The sequence below is a fragment of the Harpegnathos saltator genome, unplaced genomic scaffold (genome assembly GCF_003227715.2).
Source record: "Harpegnathos saltator strain DR-91 unplaced genomic scaffold, Hsal_v8.6 scaffold436, whole genome shotgun sequence".
Taxonomy (NCBI): Eukaryota; Metazoa; Arthropoda; class Insecta; order Hymenoptera; family Formicidae; genus Harpegnathos; species Harpegnathos saltator.
In genome coordinates this window covers 426657-452699 of record NW_020230246.1, presented here as the reverse complement: position 1 = coordinate 452699, position 26043 = coordinate 426657, and the positions used below count along the sequence as shown (strand labels likewise).

The following is a 26043-nucleotide window of genomic DNA, read 5'->3' as shown; positions in this document are numbered from 1 at the left end:
AAAATTCGAAATTAAAGGTATTTCCCTCTCCCCGTCACTTGTACTAAGGCTGCGTTCTGAAATTCACTGCTAGTATTGAAAATCTATAATATACACAAACTATATATTTTCAGTACTGGAAATGAATTTCGGAACGCAGCCTAAAATGTGATCTTTGGTGAGGATGGTGGCAACTCGTAACGAAGATTTCGAAATTAAAGCAAAAAAAGAAAAAAACGAATCTAATATTTGCATGAGTTTAAAAAATTGCTCGTTTTTTATCAGGACTCAACAGACTCTTTTTTTAATCAAAATTCGAATCTTTCAGCCGAACAAATTATATAATTATTAAGCCGATATCTTCATAGTCCAATCTTATGTATTTAAAATCATCTGATTCCGTTTTTAGATGCTTTATAGCCAATGAAACGGTCCGTACAATATCTTAAAGCGTTTGCAAGTGAGCTGTTTTGATCGATTCCAAATCGATTAATGATATCATAAACTTTATAATAGATTAAACAGAGCTCATGACATATTAATCATTAACTAAAATCTGTCAAGAATACCATTAGATTAAATTAAGATAACTATAAATGTAAGTTTTAACTACGAATACGGTTCTTGACTCCGTAATTATTATTTATTTCATAATCTCTGCTAGGAATCGCCACCGTCGAAAAATCGAGTTCGTAGTACAACTCAACGGCAAGTTAGACTTTAAATTTTGCTATTTTATTAGAGAAAAAATCCTCTTACATTCAAATAATATGACTTAACAATTAGCTCTTTTATTTCCAAGTTTTATGATTCGGGAACAATACAGAATATGTTTGTATCTTCAAGCTCTGCTATTGAAGAAATCGCAAGTTCTTATATCACTATTATTTAACAAAAGATCAAACAGGTTTTTATAGTATCGCGGAAAATAAATAAGATTCAGTAGGCAATATCGAGTTGTATTGAGATCAAATTAAAAATAAACATTCAATTTCCAATTTCATCCTTGATTTGTATCTATATTGAAAAATCATTTTTCTTAAAAGTTATTTTAAGAACTTGCTTTAAAGAAAAGACTTTTAGCTTTCTATTCACCTCTTATAACGAGTGTCTCACATCAATTCGATCTACTTTCGCGGATTAAACTGAAGTTAAAGTGGCATTTTATTTCAGTATTAAATAACTTGGTAAAGAAAAATTACATTGCAATACACAGGTAAAAAAAGTTCAGAAGGAAGGTCCGTGCTTTCACATGATAAGAAAGCGATTTAAGTGTCGTAAAAAAAAATGACCCGCCTTTTCTATACGTAGTATATATTCCAGTAACATTTTTAAGATTACAGTCAAATGTTTTATTGTTCAACAAAATGTAACGACTGACATGATAGCATCGAACGTAAGTTGAATCGATAAGATGATGTCATATATACCCGTTGCATACCCGTTTCACAACGGTTTAGCACTTCTCTGAGTTTGAAACGCAGCCGATGATTTCTGATAAGAGAATCTATCAGATAAGAGAATTTATGGATATTAAGAAAAAATTCTCTCATTAGATTTGACTGCTTTCCAAACTGCATCGAGAAGTGTCCAATCCGCGCTGAAACCAAATGCACATATGTACATATTGGACACAATCTTGCAACTCACGAAGGTTTAGTACAGTTATTACGAACAAAAGCTGAACATAGCATACGCGATATAATGTTGTTACAGTACTAATTAATAGTCGAATCATTACGATGAAACGGTGGTACCTAATGGTAGCCCATTTAAAAATACGCGTGTATGTGTATATACGAGTGTATCGATTAGACCGCTTTAACGCCTCGCCGAAACAATGACCCAACTAAATTGATAATATTACAGTATCATCAAAGTATGTCTCCTACTCGCTACGATATGTGTGCATCGTAATAATATCAGCGCACATCGACAAAATTCAAACGTCCCTTGCGTAGTTCCTGATAAAAAGGCAGCCGACCGTGTATAAATTAACAACTTATATTACACACATAGAATATATATATAACTAATATGCAAAATCCGCTGACAAACATTAACGCTGTCTGTGTGTGTATGTGTGTGTGTGTAAAGCAGGTACGATTAACTTAAACTTTAACTAACTGTTCGTCCACACATCGGGGTAACGTATTTACAGTTACATAATATGGCGAAGTTGCGTTGATCAGGCAGGGCGGTTTAAGTTACTAGTGTAAGAAGTGACCCTTTTTTGCAAGTAATCGTAGCTGTGTAACGCAAGGCTCTATATATATTCGACGATAACTCGTCCAACCTAACCTTCCTACGTGCAAATCGCATGACTCTACTTCGCAAAGGATAATCGAAGACGATGAACGGATTACCACAATTGACAACACTCCATGACGCAACCGATCGCGACTGATGACTCTAGATAGCCTCAACGAGCCGACATTACTCGTCGCGTGTTTCTTTGCTTTGGTATTCCCTTGCATACTGTACCCTTGCATTTCTGTAAGCCGAACAATCAGACAGTTTAATCATCATCTCTCGCCGACCACATTACCACCTTACGTTCTAGGTATTTATATAAAAGTACAAAACATATATACGTATCGTAGCAATTATCATGTAGCATTTTACATGTTAGACGGTACAAGTGAGTTGCATCGGAGACATATTAATCGAATGCTTAAAGTGCGCCGATAACTCTCAGGGCCGGCTGAAGTACAAGAACCGTGCAGTAGCAAGAACCGCTGACCAGAGTTAAAAACGAGTGACACAGCGAACATATGTATATATATATATATATATATATATTCAAGAGCTTACTTCAAAAGCGGACAGATGTTCCAAGCTGTGCCACATTTCCGGTGACAGTTAATTGACTCTCGCAAGTAACAGTACAGTTATGGGAATGAGAAAAAATTCGTCAGTTTGACGAATCGAATAGGTTCCCCCACGAGAACGGTTCTTGAATCGGATGGAGCTTGGAGTATACAGTGTGTACATGATCAGGCCGACCCCACGTGATTATCATAAGTGCCTCGTGCTCGCGCGTCGCAAAATATGACAGTGCGCTATAATAATGTATTAGTTTGCAAGGTATAGCAATGACCAAAACAAAATTGTGCTGGATGCTGCACGTTAAAGACAACGTTTTGACTTCAGTAACGAGGACAATCACGCAGATACCCCGATTGCAGGGTATTTGCGTTGTTATCGAGCTGTGAAGTGGAATAAGCGGCGATAGTCGCTCGAAGAAATCATGTTGCAAAGAAATTTCGTCGTGAAGAGAGACACATTCATCTTCCCTTAAGGCATGACACGTTTTATACGGACGATATCCTACCTGAGATTTTAATTGCACTTTTATCTTCTCTTTATTGCACATACAAGCGCAGTACGTTTGAGCTTATCAAGAAAGTGAATATTTATTCAAAAATTACCGTTATCGTTATATTATCAGTAATTACGGTTACATCGTGACGACACAGTTCTGAAAATAATGTTTGGTCATTGCGATCTTAACACTACCACTACCGAGTGCATCACACTTCCTGGGACCCGCCGAAGAATGTCCAAGTAGACGCGCGGAAAATGCATCAGCACCTGAAGAACTAATAACCCAAGATAGAAGCGTAAGTTGGAGCACGTCTACGATTAATACAGACTAGCCAAAGCTACCCCGGCTGCATTCGGAGACCCGGCCAAGCTGCTCACACTTGGGAACCTCAGGTGTTCAGCTCAGGTTAGCCCGATTGGTTTCGTCAGAAACCGCGGCGTATTGCGACGTCTACGAGGATACACACATTCGGCACACATGCTACTCGACCACTCTTTACGACGTAGTAAAAATAGTGATTCGTGTGTGTCTCTACACCGTGACTGACGCGTTATTACGTATTGCAGCAGCACGACACGCGCGTACGCACTTGACACGATCTGAGGTGTATAGTAGGTACGAGTGTAAGGAAGAGGAGGCATCATTGCAAATTGGCTTAGGCGGTGCGTACCGTGATTTTCGCCGGCGGACTCACGGGTAACATTGCGAACAACTTATCGGAATATGTGCATGTGTGTGAGTGTGTGTACATGTGAGTGTGTATACATGTGAGTGTAACCGCAAGCTCTCGGCCACTGCCGTCGTTCTCCCTCAAAGTCGCCAACTCACCGAGAGTAGTTGGGCAAGAGGAATGTATCATACGCGAGAGAAAGAGAGAGAGTCGCGCAAATTGCGCGTCTCTACGGTAACTCGAGCCGCCGCGCGTTTTCGTCGCGTCATTTGGCGGCGCGCGACGCGGCGCGACGCGACGCGACGCCGCACGTCGACGTGTGTTCCGCGAGTCGGAGGATCATCGGCTGCCCCTATGGGACGAGACGCGAGGATGTAGCGGTGATGTAGCCGTATAAGGAGCAGGATGCTTGAGTCGCACGTGCGCCACGCGTGCGAGCGAGCGAAAGAGAGACATAGAGAGAGAGAGAGAGAGAGAGAGAGAGAAAGAGAGAGAGAGAGAGAGAGAGGCAGACGGAGTCGCATGGTCGCACGGGCGCGTGATTAGGCACTACGTGCTCTTAGGCTAACGACCGGCGCGAGGTTGGCTCCGACGGCGGGCTGCGGTACTTGGCGCGAATGTGCAGGAAGCTGTCGTGCTTGTTGCCGTGAGCGGGTGGCGGTGTGCTCTCGCGGTTGAGGACCCTCACCTGACAGGGGTCGTGCCTCGCCAAAAAATGCTCCAGGGTGTCCCATCCGCCGCCCACTCTCACCATCATGTGTCTTCCCTTGAGGAGCTGCGAACACGTCAGTGGCGCGGTTATTAGCGGCTGACACGCTTACAACAACACGCAACATGCTTGAGGGGGTAAGGGAGGAGTAAGCTCGCCATTCGGCGATTCGGCTACCCCTGGTTAAAGGGTCGTTAACCTTAAACCTTAAACGATACAGTGAGGAAATGCTTTTCGGTACGCGAGGAGCAATTCTGAGTGTCGAATGATACTGGAATCTACTCGGATTTTGTTTCGAATTAGCGGAAAGTCAACAGGACCTACTGATTGAACATGGTGACAAGTCGGCGGCAGGAACCGAGTAGGATCTGTTGTTCCATAATCATTTCAACGTATTGAAATGGAACATACTGCAGATCCTGCTCTGGCTCTTCCTGCTGCCAATCGGCTGTCAAGTTAGTCAGGAAGCACTGTTGACAGAACGCAAGTTTAAGTTTTAAATTTAAATTTTTTATTTAAGTGGGGACATAAATGACGCTGGATCCAGTATAGTGTTCTGGTCGAATCTGCTGCCAGTCTGCCAGCATATTGCTCTAACATTTTGCTTATTATTCACCATACCGGGTATATATACAAAGAGAAAAGAGATTGGTCGAGTTAATGTGATAATGAAGAAGTCAAACGCGTTTTAGTGGAAGGAAATAGAATTTCCAATTACTTAAGAAGCAAACTCTGTCCTGAGAACCGGAAATCCTGTTTCCTTCGACAGAAGTACGATTGCGTTGATACAACCAATCTTTCGTCTTGGATATACATTCATATCGATTGAGATACAAAGAAAGAAAAAAGATGAATAACGACGTATAAGGAGAAATAACGTCAAAATTCTAAATTTTGAATAAATTCTTTGAGTGAAGTTTTTATAAGAGTCGTAGATCAGCGGAAAGAACAATAGATGAACTATAATATGTAATGGTCATAAAATTGTTCCAAATTGTTCATATTCATCCTTGGTATGACAGTGTGACAAGTACACTCGCCGCCTTTTTTCTTTCATTTTTATGATATACGTTTGCAATTTAATGAAAATACATATGATTCAAAAATGTTTCTGATATATTAATATTTACTTTACACGTTTCCTATGGTTTTTATATCCGACTGTTCATTTTTAATTATTTATAAACAAATAAAATTGAAAAAAAAACGATTTAAAAAAATGTAATTTTTTAGAAATTATTTAAGATTAGAAACTGAAAATTTTAATGAATATTCTTCGTATGTCAAAGCATGATATATATTTTTCCAAAAATTTCCCCCCGTTAACTTTTCTCTAAACAAATTACTTGAATAAATTTTGTAAATCCGGCATAAGATTTGTAATTAACGATCTAAAAAATTTTGTATCATGTATCTGATTTACATTCATTCAGACTTATACAGGGTGTTTGGAATTTTTTGGAAACGAAAAATTGTAAAGTATAATCAGATCAAACTGAGAAGAAAAGTCATGTACTATTTTGCAAAAATCACTATAGTTATTAAGTCATTAATGATTGAAAATGACCATATCTAGAGGCTCTTTTAAGTGATAACTTGAAAATTTGTGTATTTATTTGCAAAATGGTAAAAGACCTTTTGTTCAGAATGACTTAATCTATAATAATGTGATTATCTTCAATCATTAATAACTATTGCGATTTTTGCAAAATGGTATATGACTTTTCTTCTCAGTTTAATCTGATTAATCTTCACAATTTTTCTTTTCCATAAGATCCCAGACACACTGTACACTAATCTACTCCTATACGGCAGCCATATTGGATCTACCATTTTGATTTTTTGAAATCTAACCTCGGGTTTTACCACTACTCGGATAATCAGCGACCTAGAAAATATAGAAATACAAGATTTCCTAGAGATTTCCATCGGAGAGGAAAAAATGTGCCACACAAAAGATGAAACAAAAGTCTCGATTCTAATTTATAAGGCGTGTAAGAGATGCGTTTCTCGACAACTGCGGCATCGTGCGTCGCAACGATGAGCATACCCACCCTTATAAAGACGTTACGTCCAGCGATGTGATAGCGGCCTTCGCCGACCTTGCGCACCTTTAACTTGGAACACTTTTCCGACGGGCACTGGCAAAGTCTCTGGACGGCCTCGGTGGCTCTCCGCACCTGCAGAAACAGCGAAAGAGAGGTAAAAGAAAAGCACGCGATGGTATCGCGAGAGATACTTAAGGACGCGTTCAAGACGAAAGGATACGAAACGGAATATATTTAGACAGGCATATTTGTGCGTCGGCCGGCTTCGTTGTTGCCGCACGGACGAAGAACGATTGACTGTCACGCGAGATAAATCGCTTTGACGTGTCGTCGCAGCGAGAAGCGGCGAGTGCCGAAGATACGCCGGTGCGTAACTTCCGCCGCTCGGCAAGTCAGGATTCGACACGCACGTGCAGATGCGTGCGTGGAAAAGCGTACGAGAAAACGCACGATTTCCATCGTCTCGAGGTCTCTCCCCCTCTCCCTCCCCTTCGTCCTTCCTTTTCCGTGTACTATTCTTCCCTCTCGCACGACAATAATTATAATGCTGCGCGACGACCGTGGCACAGCCCATAGAACGAAGGTTTTCTCAAAGATACGCGCGAGATACGCGGAGGTACGCGACCAAAGCAGAATAATGCGTAGGGAACGTTGGCGTGGTGAAACATTAGCATTAATACGGAGGATATAAATTATTCAATTTTCCGTTGTGCATATGCATCTTCCCGTGTGACACGGAAGGAGAGACAGCGTTTCTGCACTACATAACACGTCCCCGGCCAGAAAAGTATCCCACAGTCCTGATCGGCTTAATCCCAACCGCTTGTCAGGGGTCTGTACGCGTTGTGATTTTCAGATTCCCACTATTAGAGAAGAAATGAGGAATTACGACCGAAGAGATATCGATTGGAGGCCCACCCAAATATTCCTGCGTCCAATCTTATGGAGCTGAAGACTGTTCGACGACTGAAAAGGAGAATTCCGCGAGACCTCCTAACATACTAGGTGCTTACAAAGGTTTGTCGAGTCGCAAATCAGTGGAAGTTACCGCGAGATGACAGTTCTGTTCTCTTATGCTTGATAAATTTAAGAAGATACTTTTTACTCACGACTTCAACATTTATCCATGGCATCTTAAATGTGACAACACAACCTCATTTTTATTATAAATAGATAAAAATGGAACCCGATAAAGTGCATCTACGCCACTCTATGCTATTTTTTATTTTAATTAAAGCAAGACTGCTGCGGAAGCAAAACGTTTTCACGCCAGACATTGATTGACGCCCCCATCTGATTCTCATTTATTCAAATCGATACAACACGGCTTGTCCGGCACACGATTTGCTAATACTGAGGAAGCCCGGAAATGGATCGATCATTTCATCGCCTCGAAAGATGTATCGTTTCTTTAGAAATGAGATCAGACAATTACCTAAGAGATGGCAGTGACGGCAGACATTTTGATTAATGATATGTATATAACTTTTTACTGTTAACTAAATAAATTAAATAAATATATTAAAAAATCTGACGAATTTTTACAAGCATCTCATAAGAGGAAAAATAAAGGGAAGAAAACTTGATAAGAACTCTTATCCTGCAAGCCATCATTAACTAAAAAGTTTTACCAGGAATCTTCAGTAGAAACAGATCGTAGAGGAAATTGAAGATAAAAAATGAACTATACGGGATGTCCGGGATCTTTTGGAGACGAAAAATGAGTGATTAATCAGATCGTGAAGATTAATCAGATCAAACTGAACAACCTAGCGACAGGTTCAAGATTCAGGGCTCAAAGTTCAATATACTCATATCTATCGCTAGACACAACAGCCGTCACACGTAATTGTAGATTAGGTCATTCTGAACAAAAGACCTTTACCATTTTGCAAATAAGTACGCAAACTTTCAAATCATCAATTAAAAGAGCGTCTGGATGTAGTCACTTTTAATCATTAATAATTTAATAACTATTACGATTTTTGCAAAATGGTTGACTTTTCTTTTCAATTTGACCTGATTAATCTTCATAACTTTTTGTTTCCAAAAGATTACAGACATCCTGTATATAAAAACCACTGAAGTCTATTAAGTTACATAATGCGGCATGATAATCAGAATCTTATTAGGCTGGACTCTCACTAGACGACTGCAGATAAGTATCTGTCAAACCTCCGTCAAATTTTTTTATAGGAATGACTGAGATGTGACGATGACAGATACTGTGGATATTTAAATGCAAAAGCACCTCGATAAACACCAATCAACAGTAACATTACATCAATGTAATTTCTCACTCAATAATGTAACCATTATCGTACAATCGTAGACAGAGAAATTGTTCGTTATATTTTTTGGAACGCTTCGGTTGGTCCAATGGAAAAATCTTCCATTGAGAAAGAAATTCTCGCGTCGAACAAACCAGGTGCGTTCCGAAATTGATATAAATAATGGCGGACACGCGCGGACTTGCTGAATAGAAAAATATAGTATTCTGGTATGTTTTACTGTTAGCTTGCGTTTCCTGGGATTGAGGAATGTTTTGACGGAAAATTGACGGAGTCCTGTCCGTCACCGCCTAAGCGGATGGTGAAAATTCGCCTTTGGAATTCCATCGTCAGATTCTTGTCAAGTTTTCGTGAGATTCTCACACAGAAAAAAGCACGACAACGAGCGAACGTTAATGGTCGCAAATGTTTTTCGTTAACGCACAGAAACGTAGCACAGAAATCCTTTCCGATTTTTTAAGTCACTACAGCGACAATTTTATAAAACAGCAAATTTTTATAAATGTTTTATATAAACGAACCAACATTTAAAGTACGTTTATCACTTCAGATCCACTTAATCAATCTCTACTCAACCTTTACTCGACTGTAATGAATAATCTTTGAAGCTGAAGAAGACACAATAGCCCTAGGAAATTGCAACTTGAAATTTGGATTTTATATTTGTGCTTGTAGATTATACATTGGATGTTCCTCAAGTCAAATCGTGTTTATGTAAAATCGTATACAAGTCATCGACTAATCGCTGAACGTCAGTCAGCCTCTAAAAGGCTGTAAAGATAAAATAGATAAATAAGGAAGATAATATAAAAAATATTGAGAGGTATCGCGACCTAGAGGTCAACTCCAGGTCAGATATCCGGCTAGAAATTTATCCCACGGTTCTAATCAAGTTGATTTCAATCACTCGCTAGGTCTGCACAAGGCGATGTTATCGGGCCCTAATAAGTCATCAAACGCGACGTGGTAATCAGAATTTTATCAAAGTATCATCTTCAGATGCTCGTCAAGTTTTCATCAAGTCCTCATACGAGTAAAAAATTATCCCGAGTGAGAGATAAAAGAAACCCGACTATCTCGTTCAATAATTTTAGAAGGTTTAGCATTTCGTTGCTAATACGCGATTTTCCACTTCATCGTAGCCTCTAAGATACAATCGGTGTGTCCTTCACTAAAATGCTATACTCATAATCGGGTGGTTCTACGGTAAGTATAGCATTGCAATCGATAAAATCTCGCTGAAAAGATCAGCCAGTAGCAGCGACTGCTCCCATTACTGACGCAATTTGCAGACACAGACAGTGTCGTTGCGCGGCAAAGCGCATGAAAATCGTTCCTTCCATCGCCAGGAATGCAGAAAGTTAGATTTGGCACAACAAGCTTGTGTACAGATTTTACGGTAAGATCTTATTTTCATTGCAGTCAAAATTGGTGAGATCGAAACAGTAAATACTTCTATCACTAATCAAAAATTTTTTTACTGATTTTTCATTTTAACTGACTTAAGAGAGGTCGCTGATCCTCCTCCCTGATTCTCCATCCGAATATCCCACCATCTCATGAACGCTCATGAACCACCAATCCCTCTACCGACCAGAGCCCTCAGTTGTTTGACTTCAACAACAATCGAGCAGGAATTGACGACGCTAACGAGCTCCCGACGATATACCCGTAGCTTACGCTTGTAAATCATCCTTATGGCTCTTGCTACTTTTTTCACGTCATCTTGATTTTGACGTCGGACATAAGAAAATGGCACACTGAAAATTTTTACGCGCGATAATTCTTACTATTACCAAATAAGGAGAGACTTATATGAAAGAACATCTCAGATCGTTAACATACACTCGTAAATTGCTCGGAAAACTTTTTTTTTCCTTTGACAGTCCACCAAGAGAGCCGTAAAATGCCTAATACGAGGTTTGGTCACGCAGAATGATGACGCATGTGCTTGTCTAGACTTCATATTACAATTATTTCATGGCTATTGATTGACTATCAAGAGAACAGAATAATTTTCGGAATATTTTATAGGTGACCTGAAGTATATTCTTTCATACAAGTATCTTTTTATCTGAAAATGGTACGCCAGAATTTTTAGTGTATTACTTTGTCGCTTCTGACGTCACAATCCAACATGACCGCGACGAGTAGCCACCCAGGAAAAAATATTATTTATGTAAAAATGTTCTCCAACATGGCCATGTATAATCATATATAAGGTGTCCCATAACTCAATACGAGGAATTCGTGCGGATTAAGACAAACATAAAAATCCTATGCCATTTCGCGATATTCGCAATAATAGAATTAGCGAATAGCGACACATTATCCTTCTCCTCGCCGCGCGCTGGCAACTGTTGCTAGATTGACTGCGCCGCGCTATAATCCGAATGGCTATAATGCTCCTCCAATCGTTCACGCCTGCTCATTTGTCAGATTTCTATGATTAATAATTCGATAATTATTGCGAATATCGCAAAACGGTATGGAACTTTTTTGTTCGCCTTAATCTGTTCTACATATCCGCGAGTTCTGTCACAATTGTTCTGGGACACCTTGTATATGTTCACGTCCAAAAGAATGTTGTACAAATGTAATCGAAGTAAATGCTTGTGTTTGCAGCAGACCATGATGTCAATGTTGAATCAAATTATTGTTTCCTCTTTTCATTCAACATTTTTTTCCTGAATATACAGGGTGTCCAGGAGCTTTTGGAAACGAAAAATTGTGAAGATTAATCAGATCAAACTGAGAAGAAAAGACAAATATTATTTTGCGAGAAAACACGATAGTTATTAACTTATTAATGATTGGAAATGACCACACCTAGAAACTCTTTTAATTGATAATTTGAAAATTTGCGTACTTATTTGCAAAATGGCACTTGACTTTTCTTCTTAGTCTCATCTGATTAATCTTCACAATATTTCGCTTCCAAAAGACCCTATACATATGTATATTCAAATATGCTCAGACAAAATTCATATGTAGGTTATATGATTATATAGGATGTCCCTAATTAGCCATCTATTTTGGTGAAGGTAGGAAAGAATCTAAATAATTATTATACTGACATATAATTGTACGTATATTTCTATATAATACCTACATATTTATAATTTTCCAATTGCTTTCCATATTTGGTCTGCGCGGTCTCTACATTTAACACTCTTAGATTTTTTGCCTGGGATTTTATTATCTGCCGACATTTATTTTGAGATGATATTTTTTGTTTAAATGTATAATGATATCATATTATACGAAGATGTCTTTTTATAATTCCCTTCATTTTGCAAAATAGATGATTACTTCAGGGACATCCTCTATATAATCATATATGAATTTAATATAATTATATATGACTAATTTTTTCCCGGTGAGGAACCTTCGAAATTCACGAAAACCTCGCTTTGTGTGCCCGATGGAATTTCCAATCGGGTTACTTCCCTTCAGAATGGCGTTCTGCTCGTCGCTTTATTTCCCCCAAAAATAAGGTTCAATGTAAGTTTTTTGCTGAGTCGCGATCCGGTATTGGCAAAAAAAGCCCGTAGCTCGCTTCGACAATGAAGGACGATACCTTGCGATCGAGTTCTGTTATCGGGCCGGTGTGCTCCGGTGGTTCAGCCGGCGACGGTGACGGCGAGCTTGACGGTGACGGCACCTCGTCCGGGTCCTCGGCGCTACCACGGGACCAGTCATCCTCCGTCGTGTCGCTCGGCACGCCGTCGCTGCCAGTCGGACCATTGTCGCTCACGGACCTCCGCATTTCGGGCTCGTGCGTGGCACCGGTCACCGGGTCCAACCATCGAGTGGCCGTAGTCGTAACTTCGGACGCAGAGCTGAAACACGTAACGAAGCGGACGGCTCTCGGGTACTACACGGGACTACATATCCTTGCAAATGCGAGAAAGAAAGCGCAGAGAAGCGGAAAGAGAAAAGAGGAAAGAACGGACTCTCTCCCATCTCTCTCGAGGCTATCTGATTGAGACGGTTGGGTCGGCGAGTCGACGTTAGATAACGCAAGCTGATTAACATCTTCGCGGATATTGCGGTGATTCATAGCTCTCAACGCGTGAGCTATGTGCTAGAAATATGTGTGCATGGCGAAAACAACGCTCGGCCAGAGAGAGAGAGAGAGAGAGAGAGATAAATTTTATCCAACCGGTTCAACGAAGGAGAGAACGGACGATGCGCGCTGCCGCGGCTGATGTTCCGGGTAGAGCGACGCAGCGCGCCTATCACGGTGTGCGTCTTCAGCATTAGCACCGTGAGCTTCGGCCGCTCCTATGGAGTCGCGTTACGGTCTCCCTCTCGGCAACACCTCGCGGAATTGCCCGTTCAGCCCAGCGACGACAGTCGCGAGCCGGGCGAAATTCGCCTGCCGCTTGTTGTGAACGAGCGGGAACATATCGAAGGAGCCGGACGGAATCCCGAATGCGCGGTAAACGCGTGAGCGAAACAGAAATTATGCGGCCGAATAACTTATGCATTCTGTAACGGTGAAATCTCATTTTATTCCCGCAACATCTTCGCCCGTCGACCGTTACGCGCAGGTAAAACGTGTTGAAAGATGCATAGGATCGACATTGGCATCATCGTCGAGGGTCATCGCGAGAACGAAGTAGGGTGAGACTAGAGCTGCCAGATTTGTAAGTCGGTAGAGAAGGAAAGTCGAAAATTCTGATGAGCAAGACGAGAAATCGTCGGATGGAATGCACCTGTCACCTTTTTCACCTGACCTGAATCAGTCAGTTTTCATATATTATACATTTATGTATATTTTACATGTGCATATTATTGATAAAAGTATAGAGCAGGATTTCCCAACTTTTTTTTATATTTTGCATCCCTAAAAATTTATTAATAAACCTTCGCACCCCCTACAAAAAAAAAATTACTCTCATGTTTTATGGTAAAAATTAGTTGTTAGAGTTTTAAGGTAAGAAGTTAATTTGTAATAATTTATTATTACATAGTATTATTTTATAGAAATTAACTGTCATTTTAATATTATAAAATTATTATCCATGATATCAAACTTCCTATAGTAATACGTAATGAATATATACGTACAGATACGTAAAAAATATATAATTTTAATAACACTTTTTTTAATTTGATGGTAAAAATGCCGGATTATTCCAGAATTCATCTTAATCATTATTAATTACAATCACTTTTCCTCACACCCCTAAGAATGCTTTCTCGCATCCCCAAGAGGTGTGAGCACCCCCGGTTGGGAACCCCTGATATAGAATACCCTGATATAAAAAGTACCGGGACGGTGAAATATCTCGAAAACGAAGCATTTTAGAAAAAAAATGTTTCAGACAATAGTTGTTTGCTTTCAAGGAGGAAACAATTATATCATTTTATTTACAGATAGCACCACTTTCGAAATATTCACTGATCATTACTTTTCTCAGATAGAAACTCAAATTTTTTGTTATATCATCTTTTTTTACCAATTAATTTTGACAACTTTTGTCTGAAACACTTTTTTTTTTAATATTTAGTTTACGAAATATTTCGCCGTCCTGGTACTTTTTATACACCCTGTATATCGACAAAAATGTTACTAGATAGTAACTACGAAAAGTCACTATGACAACATATTTAATGAGTAAAAAAGGGAAACTCCTTCGATTGAGAAAGACAAAAAATAGTCCTTGGCAGGGCTGGACAAATTTTGGCTGGAGAGGAAGACAATGCTTTCCGAAGGAAATCTGGCAGCTCTCAAGTAAAACCGTGCAGTAATCCGCCATTTTTCGACACCTTTGCGCGGTTTCATCAAATATGAAGAAAATGCCGTATTTGGAAACTTTATCGGCAAAAAATCGGCTCTTCTTTACAAACTTTAGTTGTATAGAATTATACATGCTTTTACGTGATAAAATATGTGCAAATAAAAATTGGAGCATTGCTTTGACATGTGACAAAAATGAAAAAAAATTCGAAATTGACATCTTGTGCAGATAAAAAAGTTACGCAGCTCGTACACGTCGGATGTATATGTTTGCCGCGCTCGGGGGAATTTTAAAAAACGTGGCTACAGATGTCCAATTGAATTTAGAAGCTTAAAAATATATACGAGAAATTTGCAGAAATACTACGTTATATTTCTCGCTAAATATAAAACGATTTATGCAGCGCATAAATATATGGTGGTCATGTTATTCTTTATCTAACATGACGTTTTGACGATCGCCTCTACGTTATATTTTTTAAGTTCGTTGGTATCTCCTCAAAATATACAAGAATAAAGAAAATAAATAAACAGACGATCGATGATAATTAATAAATGATTAATAGAGCCACGTATGCATCTTAATATCCGAGCCGCGCAAGAGAGCCGAAAACGAGCAGCCTATGCTATCAAGAAATCACGAATGTTTCACAACCCGTCTTTGTTTTCATGCAGGAAGTAACAGCCATTCATTCGAGAGGCCGGACACGTTGGCGAAGAAACGTTGAAACGACGGTCCGCTTGCTCACCTGCTGTGTTTGATCTTCTCCGGCGGGGTTCTGGGCGTCGCAGTCGGCGACGGCGACTGGAACTGCCAGGAGACGAGGCTGCTGTGAGATATGCCGCTATCGGACAAACAGTGAAGATCCCTTTCCTGCTCTGCCGCAATTTCCCTCTCGAGCTGCACGAGCCCGGGTGGCTCCAAGGAATATCTAGCTGCCAGTCGCGCAACTTCCAGCAGACACAGCACCACGTTCCGTGGCTGGCCGTGTAGGACTGTAAAAGAATTAACCCTTAAAAGCTATCATCAAAGAAAATCACGTTAATGTTGTCACGGATGAAATTCGACCCCGTATATGTATTTCTTTTCTAGAAATTTGTCTAATATTTCTTTTTATTCTAGAAACCCAGGAAATCAAACGAATATAATTAAATATTTTATTATTATTGAATATCAGATGAAAAGTAAAGAAATTATTGTTTGCAGCGGATAACTTAATATTAAACTAAATCAAAAGAAAATTTTCGCATAGAATAAAATTTTACGCCAGTATATATTTTTTTATTTTAGAAATCAAGAAAATCAAACCAATGAAATTAAATGTTTTTATTATTATTGAATGTTAAATGGAAAGTAGAGAAGTTATTGTTTGCGTCGGATAATTTAATATTGGACAAAATAAAAAGAAAATTTTTTCGTATAAAATGAAAGTTTATCTCAATGTATATTTCTTTTATTTTAGAAGTCGAGGAAATTAAATAATATATTTAATGCAGTTAAATAATATATTTAATTTAATTTAATATTTCTTCTAATATTTATTCTAATATTTATTCTAATATTAATTTAATATTATTATTGAATATCAGATGAATGTAGAGAAGTTATTGTTTGTAATAGAGATAATTTAACATTTAGTAAGATCAAAAGAAAATTTATATATAGTGAAATTTCACCCCAGTATATATTTTTTTCTTTTAGAAATCAAGAAAATAAAACAAATACATTTAAATGTTTTATTTTCATGGAGTATCAAATGGCAAGTAGAGAAATTACTATTTACAGTGGATAATTTAACATTGAACAAGATCAAAAGAAAATGTTCGCATAGGGTGAAATTACTGGTTGCAGCAAATTTAATATTGAACAAGATCAGAGGAAAATTTTCACATAGAGTGAGAGAGAGAGAGAGAGAGAGAGAGAGAAAAAGAGAGAGAAATTCTACCCCGGAATATTTATTTTTTATTTTAAAAATCGAGGGAGCCAAACAAATGTAGTCAAATGTTCCATTATTATCAAATATTCGATGAAAAGTAAAAAAGTCACTTTTTGCGGCGAATAATTTAACACTGAATATGGTCGAGAGAAAAAGTACTTGTATAGGCTGAAATTTCATCCACGGTAACCCTTTAAGGGTTAAGCCCGCTGTGTATATCATCGTCCCTCTCACGTACGACTTCGTGGCTGACTTCTTCCGAGGTGGCTGCACGCTACGCTCGATTACGCGCCGTTACGTCACTCGCGTAACTGCACGCGCGCATTGTCTCGCGACGGCAATTAAACTTGGTCATGCGGGAAAGCGAGCCGATGATGACGATCCGAGGCACCGAGGTGCCGCGGGTTCGCTCCACTTTCCTCCTCGGAGTCGCCCGCCAACGATTACTCTCGCTTCGCGGCCACTCCGGATTCGCGCGCGCGCGCCTTTCGTAATTTATGCGACGCACGTTCCTACACGCGCGGCCCACGGAGGGGATCGCGCGAGTCGATTACTATGTTTCCCCTAATTACCGCCCATCAGCTTAGACGGGCACGCACTTAAATAGCGTCTCGTTGAAAGTCGTCCGACAGGACGGACGAACGCGCGCGCCGCGCGTCCCCGGTTAATTCGCATATATTAAAGTTACTTGTGCCGAGGCTTTACCGAGATCGTCGCTTTCGAAGAGAAGATTCTCGTGGACGCCCAACCGCCGGCAGAATTGGATGAAGTTCTCCATGTTGTCGCGGGAAAAGAAGCTGCGCCGCGCGGCGTTCTCCCAACAGCGGCCTCTTATCACCGGCATTGGCTGCGAATGTACACATTCGATATGAGAAGAACGAAATGATGGCCGATCTTTCATTTGACTTTCAGAAGATCAATCTCTCCTCCAAAAGTCGGTCTTCTTTAGAACGATTCTCTTTTGCTCGATTTTTCTGCAGATTGATTCTTCCAACTTATCCATGTACTTATTTATGAATATTGTTTCGGTTAATGAAGAATTCAAATGGAATCCTTGAAATATTTGAAAGAATCGACTTGTATGGAAACCGAACAGAAAAGCATCGATTTAAAAAATCGATTTCCTGAAAATCGAATCGAGATCGGCCATCGCTAAAATAAAGTGAGGAGCCAGATATCGAGTCACTCAAGAAACTCGATTGAACGATGTATATAATCCAGTTATTTCCTACATGGAAAAAAAAATCTCAATTCATAGACTCAATAAGGATCAGACGAAAATGCAAGGTTAGAAAATTATCTCTGTTAGCGTGACCGCAAAAACATTCATCTGAACGTTTAGCTATACTAAAAGTCAATTAAGATAATCGAAAACAACAACTGGCTGATTGAAAACCTCCTGTTGGAATTTTTTTGTCCTTGCAACCGAATTTCCTATCTGCAGGTCTACTCCATAATTTTCTATGATAATGTCGTTATCATCATGTAGTTGTTTCTCTGTCGTGTTATATCTGCGAAACAATATAATATAGCGAAAAAGACACTCTCGTTAAAAGTTGCGAAATAAGCCTTCTTATTCTTCCCAGACAACGGAAAGTTCAGTTATAGTACCGGAATTTTCTCCGTGTATGATGAAATTATATACGAATGCTACCAAGATGTTGATGAGAAACAACAAACTCCCCCAATTCAATTTCCCAAATAACTCTAATCAATGTGAATAAAAAAATGAATAACTAGCTAGCGCAAGCTAGATAAAATTTTTTAGTTTATTATTAGTTCATTATTACATGCAAGAAAAAGCTCAATACGTGTAACTAAATTTAGACCAAACAAAAACTCAACAGTGACGTCAGAGAACGATGTACCTGCGAGCGAAGAATGTTCGCCTGCATTAAATCTTAGTTAAGATGACTGATAACGATTGACTGAGCAAAAATCTCCTACGGGAATTTTTGTTCTGCAACTAAATTTTTTTGTTTGTTCCCCAGACAATAGAAATTCAGGTATTTTTTTTTCTGTATGACTATTCGCCGAAATGTAGAAACAATTTTATAATCTAGCTGTTTTCTGGTCATTAGATATCAAATATAATGGAGTATTTGATCCATTTCGTCCATTTTAAAATATATAACTTTTCCCCGTTACATCACTAATAATATTTTGAAATTAAATACACAGAAGAACAACTGACTTTTTGTTGTCTGTAAATTAGACAAAAATTCAGAACAAAAAGATTCTCGCAGAAGATTTCTTTCTGTTCAGTCATTTCTCTCTTCAATTATTCCCAGCATATTTTAACACAGCGGAATATTTTAACAGATATTCTTCGTTACTATAACAGAAATATCGTTTCTCCTAGTTTCCGTCTAATCCCCATTTTTTGTTACACACACCCAAAAAAAGTATTCTATTTGTAAAATGATTTTTCTCATAGTCTTATATTCTCGAAGTCTCATACTTTCAAAGCCTTTTATACAAAAAGGATTCCTCTTTCGATAAAGCGATTAAAATGAACCATTCATGTAAAATTTATTAGATATTATTCTAATTGTTTTCCTCTTATTTCAAGAGGATTTTCTCTTATCTCAATTAATTTTCCTCTTATATGAAGAGGAATATGTTAATTTGAATGTCCCCTTCTTTTGTTCAGTCATACTCTATCTTCAGTCATGAACGAAAAGATAACCTCATGGGCTCATATGCTCATGGGTCAGAATATTTGGAACGCTTTTTAAAAAAAGGAAGTTGTAGCTATGAAATCCATAACAAAACTGATTGGAAATTTATTTGTTATGATGATCTTATTTCATTCATGTCTACTTAATGTAGTACTGGAGCCAGAAGTACATGCTTATATATGTATATATATATTACTTTTCGCTATATATTATAATAATTTTTTCAAATTAACCAGTAAGAATAAAGTATAGTAAAAATAAATAATAATCCTCTTAAAAAAAATTAAATAATCTGTGTGTAAGAGGAAATTTATATTATAATATATATATATTATAATATATATATATATATATATAAAATCAATAATATTTGCATTATACATATAACATATAATTCCTCTAACTTTAAAAATAATGTGTTTACAATATTTTCCTCTTAATTTTAAAGGAATCCTCTTGAAGTTATATATGAGAGTAAAATCCTCTAAAATTTAAATGATTCCGCTTGTTGTGAAATTACTTTTCTTGGGTGCAAACTGAGATTTCCTTTCGTTCAGCAAATTTAAATTAACTACTAATTGTCTCATAAAAATTTTAAAAAGAAAAAACAGAATTGAACGTTCTACTACAGACAATTAGTCACGATTTGTCATCTCATAATTGTAATTTTTTTATCCCACCATCAGTTAATTTATTCGTCTAGCCACTAAGAGAAGCAAGCGTTAAATTACTGGCCAACAGTGGCATTGACGAACATAGATTTTTTACTTTGTGGCTGGACGCTCAGAAATCCCAAATGCAACTCGTTTCTGTCAAGTTCGATCACGTGAAATTTGACTGAAAAAATCAAGTGAACGATGAATAACTTGCTTACTCCTTTCGCCCGTCCGGCGTCTATCGCGGATCTCGCTTTTTCCTGGATGACTCTCGCCAGTCGACACACAACCACGCCATTGTCGAGCACGTCGAAGAAATTGTCGCCCGTTATGTAATCCACATCTGAAACTCGCAAATTATGGATTTAGCTGGCAGCTGGGACTACGTCGCGTAACGAGGAGGGGAGGGGAAGAGGGATTCGCGATCGAGCGATGCTCACGCATGAGCGCTCGCATACGTGTGTTGAATCCTTCCATATAAATCGCAGGCATCTTTCAATGACACTCAAGTGGCTCGATGAAGCCGTACATTGTGACGAGAAGAATAGCCCGCCGCACACGCTTATTCAGCCTTCGTCAAACCGTTGTAAATTATGATTACACTCCGTAGCTGCTCCCCCCCCTCTCTCTCTCTCTCTCTCTCTCTCTCTCTTTCTCTCTTTCTCTCTCTCGGTCTTATCGTAATCACGATACGCGGGCTTTATAATGCCCCGTACGCGAGTCGACGAGTTTCGCGATATAATTAATAGCGAAAGCAACGGCTAAATTTGTAACGAGGCTCACGAGGATCGAATCTCGCCGCTCCTTCTGCAAATTTACCCAGAAAGAGGCGGCGGCGGCGGCTGCGGTCAGGATACAATCGAGCGGCGATATAATTGCAGTCATCGTGCGTAAGTATACCAGACGCAACGGTGATTCGTCCATGTATCGAATGTCGATCGGCGAGCCGGTTTGGTCGGTCGAAGGAAGGCTGTTCGAAGAAACGAATTTATCTCGAATGATCGTGCCGTAAATCATTTATCGCGATGTATCAGTAGCACACACGGTGCACTGCCAAGGACGACACGTTTAATGGGAATCGCCGAGTCGCCCAGCAAGAAGACAATGAGAGTCGTCAGTTTAGGCCGTAACGACGCGTGAGATCTTAATCGTCCAACCTTCCGCGCGTTCTGGAGCGTCGAAAGGAGCCGAGTGCCGAAGAGAGCCGCGCGCGTGTAATATTAGGTTAATCGGAAAGTTCCGTCCGTTTTTTTTACAAAACGTATGGCTTTATTTAAGAAACAAAAAGGAAAAAGTATATTAATCAGTCAACAAGCGAATTCCGCGGCGAAAGAATGACTCATCTTTGGAGGTTATCCAGTCAGAGACCCATTTTTCGACGTTTTCATAAGAATTGAAGCATTCGTCAGCAAGTGCGTATGCGGCAGTCTGGTGAATAAGCCGCATGGGGTAACACTTCCTAGCGAAGCGTTTCTAACGTTTCCTTAACAGATTTTATGACGTGAGGCCGAGCGTTGTCATGAAGCAAAATCATTTTATGCTATCTCGTTTCATATTCTAGTCAGTTTTCGTGCAATGCTCGGCTCAAACGGATCATTTGTTCTCTGTAGAGATCCCCTGTGACTGTTTGATCACTTTTCAACAGCTCACTTTGGTACAGCACACCCTTCTGATCCCACCAAATACAGAGCATTGCCTTCTTTCCGTGAATATTCCGCTTTGGCGTCGATGTTGAGGGTTGGCCGGGATCGCAAATTTTTCGACGTTTTCAAAATAAAATTGAGGGTTGTCAAAATAAATCCATTTTTCATCCCCAGTGATGATACGATGTAAAAACCCTTTCTTTGTTGCCTAGCAAGCAGAATTTCGCAGGTGGTTTTTCACCTTTCAATGTCTCTTGGGTTCAGTTCATACGGGATCCATTTCCCTTCCTTGTAAACCTTTCCTAAGGCTTTCAAACAAAATGACAGATTGAGCACAATTTAATGCTTCTGCAAGTTACTTTTGCGTTTGACATGGGTCCACCGAGACCTGCAATTCTTCGTCTTCGAATACTCTTAGCCATCCAGAACGCTCTTTGTTCTCTACATCAAAATCACCACTTTTAAAGCATCGAAACCATTCTCTGCATGTTTTATCAGAAGCTGCATTATCACTATATGGTAAACTTCTACAAATATTCGGTGAGCTTCTGCTGCAGTTTTCCTCCAACTGAAGCAAAAAATTAACACTTCGCGCAAATGACACTTATTTAACTCAACTTTCAATATTTTCGATGCAGTAAAAAACAATATTATTGATGCAAACGTATAACTTCATGTACTGAATTGACAGATGTCAAAGCAAACCATTAAGCTTTAGACATTAGAGGATAACGACAGTTCATAGCTATAGCTATTTACTGCCAGATGGACGGAACTTTCCAATTTACCTAATACAATTGCTCGAGGAAGAGGAGGAGGAGGAGGAGCGAACCTATATGAAGTTAACCCCCGACTTTTAAAAAAAAATTTTTTGCATAAAATTGCGTCAAATCGTTTGTAGAAATATGTAGTGAAAGACTTTTCATTTATAGTTAAAAAATAAAAAAGTTACGAGGGGTTGAAAAAATGGTCAGCCCCCCAAAATGAGAGGCTGACTTAAAACCTGACCTAATCGAAGCCAAATCGTTTGTAGAAATATGTAGTGAAAGAATTTTCGTTTGTAGTTGACCAGGAAAAAAGTTACAACCCCTTAAGTTCTAAGGGTAGCTATTTCCGCCCCGTCGTGGGGGCTGACGTGAAACCGGTCCTAATCGACGCTAATAGGTTTTTAGAAATATGTAGTGAAAGAATTTTCGTTTGTAGTTGTCCAGTATAGAAATGGCAGCAATTTTTGCAATAGGGGTGATTGTATTTTCAACCCTATCGGGGGGGCTGAGTTCTAAACCGACTAGATCGAAGCCACATAATGCGTAGACGTTTGTAGTGAAGGAATTTTCGTTTGTAGTTGTCTAAAATAGAAATGGAAGCAATTTTTGTGTGAAGGGTGGGTGTTTCTTCAACCCCATCGGGGGGGCTGCGTTCTAAATCGAAGCCAAATAACGCGTAGACGTTTGTAGTGAACGAATTTTCGTTTGTAGTTGTCTAGAATAGAAATGGTAGCAATTACAGTGTGAAGGGTGGATGTTTCTTCAACCCCATCGGGGGGCTGCATTCTAAACCGACTATATCAAAGCCAAATAACGCGTAGACGTTTGTAGTGAACGAATTTTCGTTTGTAGTTGTCTAGAATAGAAATGGCAGCAATTATAATGTGAAGGGTGGATGTTTCTTCAACCCCATCGGGGGGGCTGCGTTCTAAGCCGACTAGTCTAGTCTATTAGTATAGAATTGCTGCCATTTCTATACTAGACAACTACAAACGAAAATTCCTTCACTACAAACCTCTACGCATTATTTAGCTTTGATATAGTCGGTTGAGGACGTAGCCCCCCCGATGGGGTTGAAGAAACACCCACCCTTCACACAAAAATTACTTCCATTTCTATTTTAGACAACTACAAACGAAAATTCCTTCACTACAAACGTCTACGCATTATGTGGCTTCGATTTAATCGGTTTAGAACGCAGCCCCCCCGATAGGGTTGAAAATACAATCACCCCTATTGCAAAAATTGCTGCCATTTCTATACTGGACAACTACAAACGAAAATTCTTTCACTACATATTTCTATAAACCTATTAACGTCGATTAGGACCGGTTTTACGTCAGCCCCGACGGGGCGGAAATAGCTACCCTTAGAACTTAAGGGGTTGTAACTTTTTTCCTGGTCAACTACAAACGAAAATTCTTTCACTACATATTTCTACAAACGATTTGGCTTCGATTAGGTCAGGTTTTAAGTCAGCCTTCCATTTTGGGGGGCTAACCATTTTCTCAACCCCTCGTAACTTTTTTATTTTTTAACTACAAACGAAAAGTCTTTCACTACATATTTCTACAAACGATTTGACGCAATTTTATGCAAAAAAAAATTTTTTTTTTTAAGTCGGGGACTAACTTCACATAGGTGAGGAGCGATCATAAGCCAAATTGGCCAAGTTGGCTACAATAATTTTTTGACGAATTTCGGTTTAAAACGTGCTACTAATTATATATACGATCATTATAAAGATTTCGTATAAGTTTTCCATGAAATAAAGTGCAAATCTACATGTAAGAATATTTTCAATTAAGAAAGCATAATATTGCACATCAATAAGTATTCAACTAGACAAACTCTAAATTTCTTCATCTAATAAGTGTATTCCATCCTCAGAATCAACATCATTTTCATTTATTGAAATATCTTCTCTTCTTGATGTGGGATCAGTGAGAAAAAGCATATCCAATGTTTCCTTTAAAATTGGTTTAAATCTCTTCCTTGGTACGGATCTCATATTTGTTAGTAACTTAGTATCAGAACTTAGTAGAAGTCTGTTGATTATATCCATATTACAAAAGGAAACAAAAAGAAACAAACGGAAACTTCATGTCTAAATAACCTTTGGATAAAACCTAATTTACGTTTAGGGAAACAAAAGTAATTACCAAAACTATATCCGCGGTTGTCCGTGGCTAATTTTTTCTGATATTTTATCCGGAAAGATTGCTCTTCCATTTCATCCAAGAAACATAACAAGGATAGACCCTGAAGTATAACTAAATCCTTCGAGTTTGACATTGAGAACGCAAAAAGATACATTATTGAATGTTATTTTCAAAATCGTATATCTACGTGAATAACGATTCAATTATAATAAATATAGTCTAAAACGTTTCTTTATACCTTTCTCGAAACAATCCATAACGAAAAATCTCGCGCTACCACTTCTAAGAACCTTAAAATTCTGATCAAAGATCGTATGTTATAAAGCACTGAGAATTGATGCATGCAATACGAATAACATCCAAATTCTGACTAATCAAACCACATCATGTTATCGCGAACGAACAAAAGCATAGCGGCCCATTATTCCACAGATATTCAACTGTCTAAAATAGTCACTCATGTAGAACAGAAATAATTTTAAAAAGATTGACTTTTGACCAGTTTTTCAGGCCAAACATCCTACAGTGCGTCGGATGAGGGAAATTTTTAAGTCGGGCGATTTTGCAAAGCCCGCTGATAAACGATCAAAGAGGCGAGTGTCGTCTCGAAGAGAATTTGGAGAAAATTTGAAAGAAAAGAATTTGAAGAAAAAACAGTTTTTTGGTGAATGCATCGTTCCAAAAAAATGTACAGAGATGTAAGACGATCTCCTGGAAAATCATAACGTCGGAAAATCATAACGTTCGAAAATTTGAGAAAATTGACAAAAATTGACAAAAATAGTGTACTCAAATAAAGAGATATTAATATTTTCTTCGCCTATTGTTTTCCAGATAATAATACCTTCTCAGAAAAATTGGCAGGCATACATTGTACCGAAAAACATTTATCAACAAATTTAAAAAGGGAGACAATGTCTTGGAAAATCGTAACATGGAATTCGAAAACGGAAACAACTTCCTGAAATTTAATTTTGCCGAGATACTGGAAGTATCTTGTTGTACGAAGATTGAAAAGTTTCCTAACTAAAAAAAAAATTTTTTTGAGCTAAATGAAATTTACTTCTCAACAAAGTCTCCCTTCAATTCAATACGCTTGGTCCAGCATTTTTCTGCACCTGTCACTCCTTCAGTGTAATAATTTTTGTCTAAATCCGAAAAATAGTCATTAACGGTACTTATCATTTCAACATCCGACCAAAATTTTTTCCTAGATAGCCAGTTTTTAAAATCTGAAGAGTACAGTGAATATGGAATTAATTCGTACTTCAGTTCGTACAATTTCGTAATCGCAACTGCTTGTGGGCCGATGTATTGTCCTGTTGAAAGAGGATTTTTTGATTGACCAAATATGGACGTTTATTCTTAATTTCCATGTCCAAACGTTGTGACTCAGCATAATATTCTCCGGTGATTGTTATCC

At 38.6% G+C, this 26043-nt stretch overlaps 1 protein-coding gene and 1 long non-coding RNA gene across 5 annotated transcripts in view; one reads left to right on the top strand and one right to left on the bottom strand.

The window, feature by feature from the left end:
- Positions 1 to 917: 917 nt before the first annotated feature.
- LOC105184060 (growth arrest-specific protein 2) overlaps positions 918 to 26043 on the bottom strand; it is an 89336-nt gene continuing 64210 nt past the window's right edge. For 2 of the 4 annotated variants that reach the window (XM_011142605.3, XM_011142603.3), the window contains exons 3-8: positions 20267 to 20391; positions 17417 to 17558; positions 15524 to 15770; positions 12606 to 12867; positions 6741 to 6866; positions 918 to 4752 (exon numbers count right to left, since the gene is read on the bottom strand). In XM_011142605.3, coding sequence (XP_011140907.1) covers positions 4537 to 4752; positions 6741 to 6866; positions 12606 to 12867; positions 15524 to 15770; positions 17417 to 17558; positions 20267 to 20391 — 1118 coding nt within the window. In that variant the 3' untranslated portion in view covers positions 918 to 4536. The remainder of the gene's footprint in view (positions 4753 to 6740; positions 6867 to 12605; positions 12868 to 15523; positions 15771 to 17416; positions 17559 to 20266; positions 20392 to 26043) is intronic. The other 2 variants (XR_003113377.1, XM_019841854.2) reach the window with 2 other exon arrangements.
- Positions 4678 to 8189, top strand: LOC112589232 (uncharacterized). The gene is made up of 3 exons (XR_003113378.1): positions 4678 to 4823; positions 7591 to 7751; positions 7972 to 8189. It is a non-coding gene; the product is annotated as an uncharacterized LOC112589232 (long non-coding RNA).